This window comes from Melitaea cinxia, chromosome 9, assembly GCF_905220565.1.
Source record: "Melitaea cinxia chromosome 9, ilMelCinx1.1, whole genome shotgun sequence".
Lineage (NCBI taxonomy): Eukaryota > Metazoa > Arthropoda > Insecta > Lepidoptera > Nymphalidae > Melitaea > Melitaea cinxia.
This window is the reverse complement of record NC_059402.1, coordinates 5,537,622-5,552,117: the sequence shown is the minus strand read 5'-3', so window position 1 is coordinate 5,552,117 and position 14,496 is coordinate 5,537,622. Positions and strand designations below refer to the sequence as shown.

The 14,496-nt window shown below is 38.2% G+C and overlaps 1 protein-coding gene and 1 long non-coding RNA gene across 2 annotated transcripts; both read left to right on the top strand.

Annotated features, from left to right (window-relative positions):
* Positions 1 to 3,977: 3,977 nt before the first annotated feature.
* LOC123656474 (autophagy-related protein 101-like) lies at positions 3,978 to 4,897 on the top strand. Its single transcript, XM_045592154.1, has 2 exons — positions 3,978 to 4,638; positions 4,796 to 4,897. The coding sequence occupies exon 1, from the start codon at positions 3,978 to 3,980 to the stop codon at positions 4,635 to 4,637; it is 660 nt and encodes a 219-aa protein (XP_045448110.1). The 3' UTR covers position 4,638; positions 4,796 to 4,897.
* A 1,836-nt stretch (positions 4,898 to 6,733) lies between these two features.
* Positions 6,734 to 8,977, top strand: LOC123656475. Its single transcript, XR_006743552.1, has 4 exons — positions 6,734 to 6,890; positions 7,314 to 7,399; positions 7,756 to 7,909; positions 8,457 to 8,977. It is a non-coding gene; the product is annotated as an uncharacterized LOC123656475 (long non-coding RNA).
* The last annotated feature ends 5,519 nt before the right edge of the window (positions 8,978 to 14,496 follow it).

The following is a 14,496-nucleotide window of genomic DNA, read 5'->3' as shown; positions in this document are numbered from 1 at the left end:
ATGGTCTTAGCGCTTAACATGCCTCGACCACCACACTTCCGCGGGATGTACAGTCTCATGACCGACGACTTAGGGTGATGCACGCGATGGTACGTCATAGTTGTGCGGACTCTTCTGTCCAGGGCGTCAAGTTCGGTCTGAGTCCATCTGAGTATGCCAAAGGTGTACAAGAGAGTGGGCATGACCCAGGCGTTATAGGCTCGGGCCTTGTTGGCTCCTGACAAGTAGCTCCGAAGAACTTTTGTTAGCCGTCCAAAAAATATTTCGCAAACTGCCTGTTTCATCTCCACTTCCTTCACCCCTATGCATTGTGACATACCCAGATACCGGTAAGATTCAGCCTCGGAAAGGGTCTTGAATGATGTTAATTCGAGACTAAGCTGCGACGATTGAGTCACCTGACCCCTGTCCACATGCACGACCGCACACTTATCCACTCCAAGCTGCATGCTGATGGAACTGCTGAACTCCGTAGTGATTTTCAGCAGTTCCTGCAGGCGTGCAGCGTTAGGTGCCAGCAATTTGAGGTCGTCCATGTAGAGAAGGTGGGAGACTTTAGTACCTCCTCTCCGAAACTGAAAGCCTGTCCCCGAACGCTCCAGCAGGGTGCTTAGAGGGTTCAAGGACAAGCAGAACCATAGCGGACTCAGGCAATCACCCTGGAAAATACCCCTCCGTATCCTGATTGGGTCACCCGCACCCGTCAGTCGCTCGCCCTGGAGACATAGGATCGTGCTCCATTGCCCCATACATACTCCGAGGAAGTCTCGAACTGCCTGGTCAATCTTGTACAGCTCGAGGACCCTCAGGAGCCATGAATGAGGCACCGAGTCGAAAGCCTTTTTGTAGTCGATCCAGGCGGCCGAAAAGTTCCGACGGTTGCGTCTGACAAGCTGGCCCGCCACAGAGTCGATGAGAAGGAGCTCCTTTGTACCGCGACCGCCTCCACGACATCCGTTCTGAGCTGCAGACAAGATATTAAACTCACCAATATGTTGTGAGATCTTACAGCTCAGAACGGACGTCAGTGTCTTGTAGATGGAGGTCAGACACGTTATGGGGCGGTAGTTGGTGGGATCTGCGGTGTTGGTGTACTTTGGAGCTAAGTGAGTGATCCCGGTAGTGAAAAGGTTCGGGAGTGTCTTCCGATCTATTGCCTCTTGGTATTGTCGAGCCAAGGTCGCATGGCAGACCGAGAGCCCTTTCAGCCAGTAGTGATGCAGACCGTCGGCCCCCGGACTTTTCCAGTTCGGAGCCCGCCGGACCGCACCACTGACGTCCTCCGTAGAGATGGCGATTGGGTTCATCGGTTCGATTTTAGCATATGCGTCCTGAACCGCCGCAATCCAAGGGCCCTCCTCGTGCTCCACCTCCCCTGACCATATGTTGCGCCAGAAGGCGACGAGGTCAACCGTACTCGGTTTTAGGAAAGCAGAGCCCGATATCGGGTTCTCCAGCTTTCTATAGAACCTTTTCTGATCACTCACGAAGAGGCGATTTTGTCGAAAGCGCTCAACTCTCTCAGAGTACCTGCGAATGCGCTTTCCCCATGCCGCGATTCTCTGCTTCAGGCCGTCGATGCGCTCCGTTAGTTTATCGGCTATGTCAGGCTGATCGAGGCTGATGCCTAGCCCGTTGAAGGCCATTCTAACAGAGCGCACAATCCTTGGCCTTGTGTTGCCCGACCTGAAAGCTAGCAGCCTACCAATGAGGGCCCTGGCCAGGTTGATACGGCGTTCTATTCTCCTCTTCCAGGCTGGTACGTCGCTATTCTTATGAGTAGCGCGTCCAGACTCCTGGGTCTTGGCTCCGACAAGGCGGTGCACCGCTAGAGCGGCGCCGAAGAGAATAGAACCCGTATCCTCCAAGGTGAAGCTGGTTTCCAAATAGGGAGGCAACAGCCTGTTAGCTGCCTCAATGGCATGCCGCGTCGCGGCATTGAGGAGGAGGCGAGAAAGTCGCGGTCTCATTTCCAGAGGAGCGCCTCGAGTCTCGGAAATCGCCTCGTGCAAGATCCCTCTCATCTGTTCTACTTTTTGGGCGACTGTTCCCTCAGTGATCGCCTCCACAGGCGCTTCGCTACGAACGCCTTCTTGTTGCGTTGACACTTCGTTGCGCACCGTGGACACGGGTTCGACTTCAGGAGCAGCCTCACGTCGAAATCGTTCGAGCTCGGCGGCTTCAAATATGCCCTTTCGTTGGATGTACCGAGCTCGATCTGCCAGGTTCTGTTCCGTGACAGTTAGCGTAGGCTCAAGCAGTAGGAACTCGCGGTGCATTACTGCCCGGTAGCCAGTCCGCCCGGTCTCTCGTCCTACAGCCCTATAGTACGCACGCATGACATTCTCATTCATCTTCGGTGTCCATCTCATGCGACGTACTCCACCAGCGGCGGGCAACGAATGCTGAGTCCCTTGGGACTCTGCCGTCGCCAAGCCAACTGGTAGGGATGGTGGATAAGCCGACATGTCAGGTGGTGGTGCCGGTCGGCGGGGTTAGCTGGCGGCCCGTATGCTGCCACGTCCAGCGCCAGCTCCAGACGCGCCCTGGCGTCCCCCAGGCAGCGGCCCTATGCGCCTTTCTAAATTATCCTCCATCATAGTATTTTTTTTGAGTGCTAATATACTCACTTGGAGAGGCACTCACGCTCTCCAAGGAGGCTGCGCAGGTGTTATGCAGCTTTTGTTGCCCTTAGTCGCCTTTTACGACACCCTAGGCGTAGGAAGGGGTGGTCCTATTCTACTCTGCCGGGAACCACACGGCTTTTATTAATTATTATTATTATTATTATTTTGTTTGATTTATTTTATTTTACGGTATTTGTTATTTTCTAAAATACTCAATTTCCTAAATACTTTTATGTACTTAATTAAAAACCAATCAAAAAAATAAAAAATAAATCAAGAAATAGAAAATATATATAAAATTCAACTTTTTTTTTTCAAATTGTGTTGCTTCTATACCGTCCGAAGGAACTTCGTTTTTTTCATATTGTCTATAGTGTAAAGAGTAGATTATTATGAGATTAGTGGTTAAACAATTTTTAATATTATATCAAAAATCGACCGTTCCAGCGGGGATCGAACCTGCATCTCCGACTTACCGTGTCAGTGCTTTAGCCAATTAAGCTATGGAACGATGTAACCGCTAGATCGAAGTTCTTGATTGATGATTTTATATTTTATTACTAGTGTAGGGCGGAGCAGTAGTCAGGTAGCGAGTCGGACGCTCGGACCGTTAGAGGCGGAGCAATCTTTGCTCTACAATACTTTCTTATTTAACTTTTTTTTGACTAGGCAGATCTTTCGAGATTTTTTTTTCTGGGACATTATAGGTATAGAAATTTTGTACGTTATATTTCCTTCATGCATGAATTGAAAGTACAGTTTGTTTTTAACCGACTTCAAAAAAGGAGGAGGTTACTCAATTCGACCGTATATATATTTTTTTTATTTTTTTATGTATGTTCTGGGATAACTTCGTCGTTTCTGAACCGTTTTTTTTTTTGTTTTCCTGGTGTGGTGCCATAGGGAAACCAGGATCTGATGACGGGATCCCAGAGAAATCGAGGGAAACTCAAAAATCCGCAAAACTTTTTACTGGGTGTATGATGATTTTTAATTTAATCGAAAGCCGATGTTTTGTTGTCATGTGGTCACATTTAAATTTCATCGAGATCTGATTACAACTTTTGGAGTAATCTTTGATAATGCGTATTTACTTGACTATTTTTTCGTCTATTATACCTACGTTGTATTACTTGTCGATATAATTGAAGTCGGTTTTTTTTCGTTTGCCTGCAAACATAATTATCTGTCTTTTTTTTTAAATAAAAATGGTTGCAAAATAAAATGTTTAATCTTAATTTATATTGATTTCTTTATAATATATGCTGTTTTTAACATTACTTTGTCTAAGTATATAATGTTTATATTTTATACATATCTTACTTAACATTTAACTGTCATCCAGGAAAGATGAACGCCCGCAGCATCAAATTTGAAATGTCTATGGAGGGCATGCAAGTAGAAGAGGTGGTCGCCAGTATCTTCCACACGGTACTGTTCCACCGCTCGAGTGGCAAGTTTACCTACAACAGCGAGGAGAGCTACTCGATCGGGACGATCAGTTATATCGATGTGGACTGCGAATTCCTCGACTTCACCTACGTGTCCTGCCAGTCAGAGGCATTAGGCTGCGTCGTAAATCGCGAAATCACGGCCTTCTCACAACTATTGCGCGGTGCAGACGCCACTCCTCCATACGGATCCATAAGCCTTGAATTCTATCAGAAAAGGCGCGGGCGATGGCCATTCCAGCCAGAGAGCGTACCATGGGAAATTTGGACCGTATGTTGTGAGCTGACGCAATCAAAAAATGAACGGGATAGGCATACGAGGCAAGAGAGGGTGATAGAAATGCTACAGGATAAAATCGTGTACGTAACGGACATTATAAACCGTTACGAATACGTCCCAAAAATGCCGAGCCGCTCCGACGCAGACTTAATCTTTGACACGTCATATTCTGACATCCAGCCGTACCTCTTCAAGATCCACTACAATTTGTCGGGCGCACCGCCCACATCGGTCGGTAATACTGTGAGAAAGCTGATCCGCGACACGCTGTCGTTGTGATGTATGTATAATTTTGTACGTTTATTAATTTATTTTAAATTTACTATATAATATATAAAAGTTGGAACTGTACTACGTCCAACTATACTATGTCCATATCATAAAAACTGAACAAAACGATCTGCAAATTATGTTGATAAATAATATTCTTGTTTTAGCATATTGTTAACATGGAAGGAAGAGCTAGATGAGCTGAAAAATTAAAGAGAAACGTCGAGGAAATAGTCTCGCACACTGTTGAATATGTATTCAACAGAACTAGCAGATGATGATGTCCTCTTTGACGTGACTGGCTAGCTCTCTAGTATAAGCGGAGGTAACTCAGTTAAAAAATATATATATTTCAGGGCTGACAGTACACTTAGTACTCTAAATGTCCCAGCTTCACAAGTGTATCTTTTTTAACAAAAATTGGAGCTAAGTCATGTCTGTGCCAGAATTTCTTTTGAGACGTGCAGGTTTTTATTTACCTTCGACTGTTGATTTGTAAATGAGATTTAGTGCTGGTAAACGGAATGATATCAAATTCGTTTTTAATTATTTTAACTTGTTCAGATGATCTAAAACAATAATAATAGTACACTTTATTCTACTCCTAAAACAGAAATAAAACAGTGCAAAGAAATCAAGATTTAAACAATATGTACATAGGGAGGCCTTATCATTGAAAAGCGATCTCTTTCCGGCAACCTTAGGACAAAGGAAATGGTCTAGCATCAGCATAGGTGTACAATACAATAAATTTATAATAAATATTCAATTAACATACATACATACACACACACATACATACTCACATACATACATATATACATACATACATACACATACATATAATACATACATACACTACATTACATAGTATAAAACAAAGTCGCTACCCACTGTCTGTATTCTTAGATCTTCAAAACTACATAATGGATTTAAATGCGGTTTTCTTGTATAATACATGCATAATATAGTAGAGGAACACTGATAGTTTTTGCAACCGTGTGAAACCGGGGTGTGTTGCTAGTAAACGTATAAAACAAGATTTAATCCTTTGTTGTCTCTTTGGAAATACACACATCACACAACACAAACGCCCAGACTATTAAAAACATCTAAATCTCTTCAAATATTTGATATGTGTGGGTCAAACCCTTGATTGCTAATGTAACAGTTACTTCCTGTGACAATCACGACAATATTTTGTTCATAAAACTAAATTAAGACTTTTTTAATCAAGCCGTAGGTTTTTTTTTCTCATTTTGTTGTGTTCTGCTTCTTTGAAATGAATTCCAAGAGATCTGATCAAGCCTTTGTTAATTTTAAATCTTTGTACATACGTCATCTATATATTAACTAGCTGACCCCGCAAACCCGCCGCGTTGGCGCAACGGTCACAGTCATGGATTGTCCCTGTTGCGCTGGCGGTTGCGGGTTCGATCCCGCACATGACAAACATTTGTATTGGCCATACAGGTGTTTGCCGCCGTCTGGGTGTTTGTGCAGCCCTTGTGGGTCTCCCCACCGTACCTCGGAGAGCACGTGTTAAGCCGTCGGTCCCGGTTGTTATCATCTACGCCTGATAGCGATCGTTACTCATAGTAGGGAATATATCCGCCAACCTGCATTGGATCAGCGTGGTGGATTAAGCTCTGATCCTTCCCCAACATGGAAAAAGAGGCCTATACCCAGTAGTGAGATATTACCGGCTGAAGCATAGCTGACCCCGCAAACGTTGTTTTGCCTTTATGTTATTTGTTTTAATGTTATTAGCCCCCTTAATCCCCTCCTCCCTTACAACTTAGGTGTTGAAAAATAGATGTTGGCCGATTCTCAGACCTACCCGATATGCACACAAAATTTCATAAAAATCGGTCCAGCCGTTTCGTCGGAGTATGTTAACTAACACTGTGATATGAGCATTTTATATATAAGATACCTGAAACAAAAACTTTGTACCCCTTTTTACGAAAATTGCGCGGATGGAGGAGTATAGTTTATATAGAGAAGGAGTTTCTAATTTTTTTTTAATTATGCATAAAAATACATTAAATCAATAAGAAAAATATTATACACACTAACCATGTATATCACACACACAAACACGTATATTCTTTTGTTTATTGTTAAAGTCTGTGTCACTAGTTAATATTAATTTTCGTTTCATTTCCAGCCGAACCTAAATATTCGAGACTGGCCTTATGTCGTCGCCGGATTGGCTTAAGTCTGGCAGTGGGAGGAGTTTACATTGCAAGAGAAACTTTAGTAAGTTTTACTATTGTACTTTACAGTATTAATTTTATGTTTAGTTAAATTAAAAAAAAAATAACAAGTGATTTTAGAAAAATGGGATAATATTGAATATCTGAAGCTTGATAATGTAAAAAATAAAATCTTACTAAAATATTCCTTTAGTAGTTCATTTAGTGGTCAAAAATTGTAAATTTCAAATAGTAGTATAGTTTCTAGTGTCAGGCAAGTTCAATCTACCATGCATGACGCTGCTCCACTGTTATGCTGTGAATGTACTTAATATATTATTCTTTTTATTGCTTGTGGAATATATTAAACGCACAAATGGTTGTTAATATTTTTAAGACCTGAGATTCTGATCTGAACAATGTGTATTTAAAAATCAAAATTCTGCAGAAATTGATGTGTGAGAATTTGTACATCACGTTGTTTCAGCAATTGACACTGGTTGGATACCAGCGTTAGATATGTGACGATGATTAGATGCAGTATATACTGACTACTGGAAGGCTTTTGATAAGGTAAAGAATTCGATTTTCATGCCTAAACCATAAAGCATCGGTACTAATGTAGACCTCCTCCTGTGTTGGTTAGTTTCACAAACAATATAATAGCCATGCTGTTGCGATAAAAGATTTTGGTCCCACATGTTTTTGCGGCTACTTGTTATCCCCGAACAAACATTAATATATATATTGAGTTTACTCCGGCCGAATTGAGTAACCTCCTCCTTTTTTGAAGTCGGTTAAAGAAGACTTCATCCAAACCGGCAGCGAATCATTTTAACTCTCTTTTACAACTAATCCTTCACGATTCGCTAAAAATACCGAGCTGAGCTCGTTCACCCAGGTACTTGATTTTAAACAACATTTTTCAGATAAGAATAAAAAAATTGTAAACTATGATTGAATTGTCCATGAGTTGTACAAGCCAGGGCTACTACGACTAAACCGAATAATAGCGACGGCCTTCGTTCCCAAGATGGAGAAGTGGACAGAAAGAAACTTGGCAGTATTAGCTTCTGTGATAAGGTATTTAAATGACGTAAAACGCTCATTTTATTTGTTAAGACTTTTAGTACGCGAATTTAGATTAACATATAAGTCTATATGGTGATTAAGAACTCCGATACTACGAGCATTAAATTTAAGTCATTGACCAATAAGTTGGCAACAATTGAATATTAAAATAATAATTAAAGTATCTCGATTCAGGAATTATACTTATTTTAACAACAAGTAGAGTGTAGTAGTGCGAGTGGTTGCCTTAAACCACGACGGTTTGCGGGTTCGATTCCCGCCCGGGTTGGACATTTGTATTTGTACAAATACTTATTTCTTTCCGGTTTGGATGGCTGTCCTTGTGGGTCTCCCCACCGTGCTTCGGAGAGTACGTTAAGCCGTCGGTCTCAGTCGTTATCATAAATACCTAATAGTGATCGTTACTCGCAGGAAACATATCTGCCAACCTGCCAATAGAGCATTGTGGTGGATTAAGCTCCTCCTACATGGAGAAAGAGGCCTATGCAGTGGGATGATACAGGCTGAATGCGTGTTTTAACGTAGTAATTTGTTCAAGATGGCAATCAAAAGATGAGCATAACAAACTGACGAAGCAGGAAGCAAATCAGCGTGTCAACTACCGCCTAACAAAGAACAAATCGGTGTGGCCGACGTATACGTGTTTCTTGTTTTGGAACTACGAATTACGATACACGCAAATGCAAATAGACCATGAATGTTAGTTTTGTAGTAGTTAAACCTGGAAAAATAATAATTAGTCCATTACATTTGATTGGCTATCGAATTACGAGTAGGATCATTGTGGCAACAGTGGAACACACTTTTTTTTAAAATCAACATAGCTTCGTAACTACACTAGCTACAGACGTTAAATTATAATGAAGGAAAGATAGATTTCTTGGCTCCATTTTGGTCAAACAGTTTTTTAAATACATATTTTGGTTTTTTATTGATAAAAAAGTAAAAAAAAAAAAAAGGTTCTGACTTACTGTGTCCTTAGATGAATACACAGTGGGTCAACTCTGAGTGCACAGTGGATCAAAAGTATACTGGATTATAAAAAGATTTTTATTTTAATTAATTTTTAATATTTTTTATTAATCTGTTTTTTAGATTACACTTAATATAAAATGACTTTAATATTATAACAAAAAATAAATTATTTTAACAAATTGTAGCTTTCTTAGCTTTTCAACGTAACAATGTAATATTTGTTCAGTCATTTCACTGATTCAGTGACATTTTGATTCTTGTAAACTTTATTTAATTAACTTAATTTTTGTTAAATATTTAAGTAGTGGTCATAAAAAAAACTAGCAAAACCTAAAAGCAACCAACAAAAAAAAAATAGCACTCATTGTTTTTAAACTCAAAATATTTTAAAACTTTGTTTTAACAATCTGTTATGGCACTTTAGTTTTCCATTGCTTTTAGACTAAATCACAATTGAGATCTTAGTATTTCGAACTTAACATTATTTTGTATAAATTTTAACAAAACATAAAATCAACGATAATATCGTTCATATCAACTAGCGATTATCGATTTGGGAAAAATCAACATTAAAATAGTAGTAAGACTGTTGACGTAAGGTGCTTCCTCCTTTTTTTACGAGGGGAAAGTCTATCATGTCCGGCGCGGGGGCGCCAGAGGGTTATGTCAGACTCCTACTGACTAAAAAACCACCTCGTGTAAGCAATCGTCCGCCTGGGTGGGGCGAGATGGGGTCGCGCTAGCATTCGCCACCCCGCCTCGAAACTGATATTTGCGATTTGCTCGGAGGAAACTTACATAATATTCTAATTTATCATTACGCTCGTGCAAAACTTTTCCTACGAAATAAACACTTTTCGTTTTAGTTGAAAAACGAACAAGAACATAATCTTCTTCCTTTGTAAGACGAGGAAAGACATTGAGTAGTAACTTTTCATCCACCTGGCGGTTTTCTTTTTCTTTTTTTTTTGGCTCGGCAGAGCTTTGAAAGGCTGTCTAAATTGGCTGGGACTTACAAAAGCACCTGGTGATACCTGTGCGTTTTTCAATTTAAAGCACTGAGGCTTTATTGGTTGTTACTGGGGCTTTATTGGTTGTTGCAATTGTTTGTTACAATAAGAGCCTTTGGAAAAACATACTGTGTCTCCAAAGGCTCTTGTTCACGCTCAGGCTCTGCTCCAGGGAGTGTTTCAGTTTCTAAAACTGAAGGACTGTTTCCTCAATATCTCTGATATCTTGCAAAGACACGTCTACTGGATATTGGATAACATTGGGATTGGGACGATCAGTCACAGTGCTGGGTAAAAAATCTTCGATGAAAATATCCCTATTGAAAGGATAGATCCCGGTTTTTTTTTAAGGAATTAATGATATTTGTTGGTGATGGCCCTGGTGAAAGCTATTCCTATTAGCTCAGCTATATTATAGATCATCACTGGTTTTCCTGGATTTTTTAGCAGCCAAGATTCCATTGCGGCCTTATAATAACTTGAATGGCGAGTAAATACCTACGTCCAAGGGCTGCAATTTGCTGACGTGTGAGGATGTATAGTTCGTTCGCGTTAAGAATGCAGTGAGTCATCAGTGCAACTGCAGGGTAAAGGTGTATTTACAATGGTGTTAAAATTCAAACAAATTGTATTTTTAAAGACTAAGCTTAATGAATTTAAAAAATACATTTAAAAGTTAAAAATCAAAATTAAGATTAATAACCAAATTACGTCATAAAATATTTTTTTTCACGTCAGTTATCTTAAAAGTTGTATTGTAGACAGCAATATATTTTTTTATTTGGGCCCACACCAACTCAATGGGTTTCAGTTTGCAGTGGTACGGAGGTAAACGGAGAATTTCACTGCCGTTACTCCTAGCCAAATCATAGATTAAATATTTATCATATTGTGGGGCGATTTCAGCGGCTTTCTTTAACAATTCTTTTTTTAAATAACTCATGTCCATGACTCTCTTTGCTTTTTAGCCAGTCTATTAATTATTGTACTATGCTGTCCACAGTCACATCTAAATCAGACTGCTTAAAATACTTAAAAACATTGTAAATTACTTTTCTCTCTCCACTATGAATTACCGAACCACTTTTATTTTTACGAATTGGTGAGGTATTCATTTTTTAATATAAATCAGTTAACACAATTACAGAACACAACCGTCGCGTTCGAAGCTATGCCTTCAACTGGACACTGTGAACTTGACCTTGTAATTTGAAAAGATTTGATCGGTTAGAGGGCGGGGCTAGGCCGGCGAACAATGATAACTCACTGCATTCATAACGCGAACGAACCATCGCGTTAATATTGTTACACCGTTTTCTTTAGCTAAATCTAGAGCTTCTATAGATAAGTGCAATTCATGGTTGTCCATAATTAACAGTGAAGGATTTTTCATAGAACTCGACGTATGTTTAATGAAATGTTTCATTGTATTAACAAATAGCTCGCTATTCATCCAACCAGATGATGTAGCTAACCCTAATGATCCTTTGAGCATGTGATCGTTATAGTTTTTCCTGAGAAAAATCAGTACCGGAGGCAAAGTTTGGCCACTTGCACTAATAAAGCAGCAAGTTGTTACCAGGGTGCCTTTTCCGCCGCTTGTCATTTTTCATTATTCTTACCTTTAAGACCTATTACCTTTTGAGGTTTCTGCACCGTGGTTGTTGCCGTCTCATCCAGATTGTACACTAGTACCATCAGCAAATGAAGAATATCTATTGTAAACTTCTTGTAGATTATCGAAGAAGACGTTAACAATAACCTTGTTGAACGCAGTTGCTCTAGCAAGACTGCAAGTTTCTGGTTGCGTAAAGAGTGTTCATTCTGGCGTTTGCGAAATTTTTTTAACCAATCTATACCTGCCATTTGGTTTGAAATCCATGACTGTGGCATTTTGAGTTTGTTTATAACACCCATTTCATATGCAACTTTTCATTAATCTTTTGTTGTTAAGCCGTAAAACATAAGAGCACAATTGTTGTAATGTTCGGTAAGTGCTTGTTCTTGCTCTTCCGTAAAAAACTTTATTAATGTCATAATGTGGCACAAGTTGCACATTTTCGATACTTGTAGATGCTTTTGCTTTGGCTGCGTAACAATGTAGCGTTGAAAATGGAATATTCATTTCTTTGCTACAGCTCGTATCTTTTTTCCCGAGGCAATTTCTAGTAGAGCATCTTTCATGTTTTCTTTGGTGTGGTTACCTATTTGCCTACATAACGGGCGATTCTTTGGCATTCTGTAAAATAAAAATATTATTATCATTTAATATAAATCTGTAAAATGAAAATATTATTAAAGAAAATATATTCATTTTTGTCATAGTGGTTACAGTGGGTCGAGCCACTGTGCCCACTTTAGATATGACCCACTGTATACCACTGACACGAATTTTGTTTTATGACGCAGTAACAGAAATGTTTACTATGATCATAATATTTAATGAACTGTCAAAGAGGCCTTAGTAACTACTTATTGACTTATTGCATTATTATATCTCAAGGGATAAGATTAATATATACGAAACAAAGAAAGAACAAAACTTACGTTTTTTTTTTACTTTTTCACTTTCAAATCACAAATTGTTTTCTGTAATGTACACTACACGTCTGAGCGGCGCACTGACTGGCGTGTTAAGGCTTACTGGCTTATAACCGAACTTGAATCTACTGTGAAAGAGGCGCAATTATTGCCTTACTTTTTCTGTCCAATATGACGTTGATTTAGTGTGCCCCTTTGATCCACTGTTGCCGCAATGTTACTTTTGTTGAAGTTGTGAAATAAAAAATGTATATCTTTTTAAATGTGTTTTAATTTTAAGTAGCTATTTAAACCAGAAATTACATATTTAACATAACTTAAGCTTAACTCCTTACTTAAAAAGGGCCAACAAGAAAACCGGTAATTCCACGTGATACCTAGTAAATGGTTAGATACTATCGCTATTGACACGTGCATTATCAGTTGACTTGAAATATTAATGAAACTGAGAGTTTATTTGTTTTAAAATAGTAAAATATGAGCACTTGCTCATAACAGAAACAAAGAAGTATTTTTACTCCATAGATATTTAAAAATTCCTAATTCAGAAATTACAGATATCATAAAGCTCATTATTATGACCAAATAATTTGGAACCTGATAATCTTGAGATCATATCGAAATTTCCGTGTAATTAGAATATATTATTCAGATGGTTACAGTTTATAAAACTTCATACTCAGATCTGAATCTATACTCTATAAACATGTAATACTAGAAATCAATATCATATATTACTAGAAATCAATCAATTTTACTCACTGATTTGATAACCACATTAATATTGGTTATGTCATTAGCTTAAGAGCCAATAATGATAGGTACTATAACAATGCCATTATTGTGAAAATAATATCATTTTAAGCCGAGTCTGCAGTCATGTAAAAGCTCAAGTGTAGTTGATATTTCATAACTATATTTTTAATATATCTCTAAAAAATATTACGATGAAAATAAGAATCATTAATATTATTTTAATTTTCTCGCTTAAGTGTGTAATTATAAATTCTCAACTGATTAGTAATTCTCAAAATGTAGAGGAACAAAAAACTGATATTATAGTAAGTATAATCCATTTATGTAAAGGAACCCTCACCAAATGCAATTTTCTTCAGTTAAAATTTGAGCTATGCTAATTATGTAATCGGCGCAAAGGATAGTAACAAGGAAGGATAAGTAAATAAAAGGTCTCTTAGATATCAAGCATCAAAAATACAAAAAAAAAACTTCCTAGAATCGTTTTAGATTCAGAATCCTTAAATTTGGCATTTTAAAAATAAATAGATCAAGCACTAAAAATCTGTTTCACCGGTTTCGGATAAAGTAGTTTAATAAAAGTTTATGAAATTGTTACCTTTTTAACTATAAATTTCACTTTTTTAAGTAAATGGGTCAATCAACTTTTTTAAGTGTACATCAATGACAAATTTTAATTTTTTTAATTGTATTTGTAAATTTCAATATTTTAACATTTTTGCTGTAGATCATTATTTATATTTTAAGAATTCACATAGAGCAGAACAGATTTATTTACATAAAATAGTAAATTTGACTCCGAAATCCACGTGACTCTAGTTAAGATAGTCCCTTGGACAACTAACTAAATAGACTTCTTGACCGTTTGAAATTCAGTCAAATTATTAACCGTCACCTTTTCTCACTTAGTATAGGATGGATTTCAATTTATCTCCAATAAATAAATGACGCGACTATTAATTTATAAGTTACTACCTCGTTACTACCAATAACATTGTCTCCTGGACAACGACAAACTTTGAATTTAACGAACTATTCATTTAATTTGTAAAATAATAATTAATACGAGATATTTAACACTCTATGAATTCACTTTTAATTGTTACATTCATATTTGAAAATTTTGTAAAAATTACTGTTTTTTTTTTAAAGTAAAAACGACGATTATATGTCTTTAGAAGACAGGGACAAAATGGTTGGCCAGTAGACATATGCGGTTGTCAATAGGACATTCTCGGGAGTCCAAAGGAGATACTAGGATTAAAATCGCTTTTCATTTATTTATTTATACTACTT

Bases quoted from the DNA above. Each gene is read 5' to 3' on its own strand.
- LOC123656474 (XM_045592154.1), top strand. From the start codon at position 3,978: ATGAACGCCCGCAGCATCAAATTTGAAATGTCTATGGAGGGCATGCAA.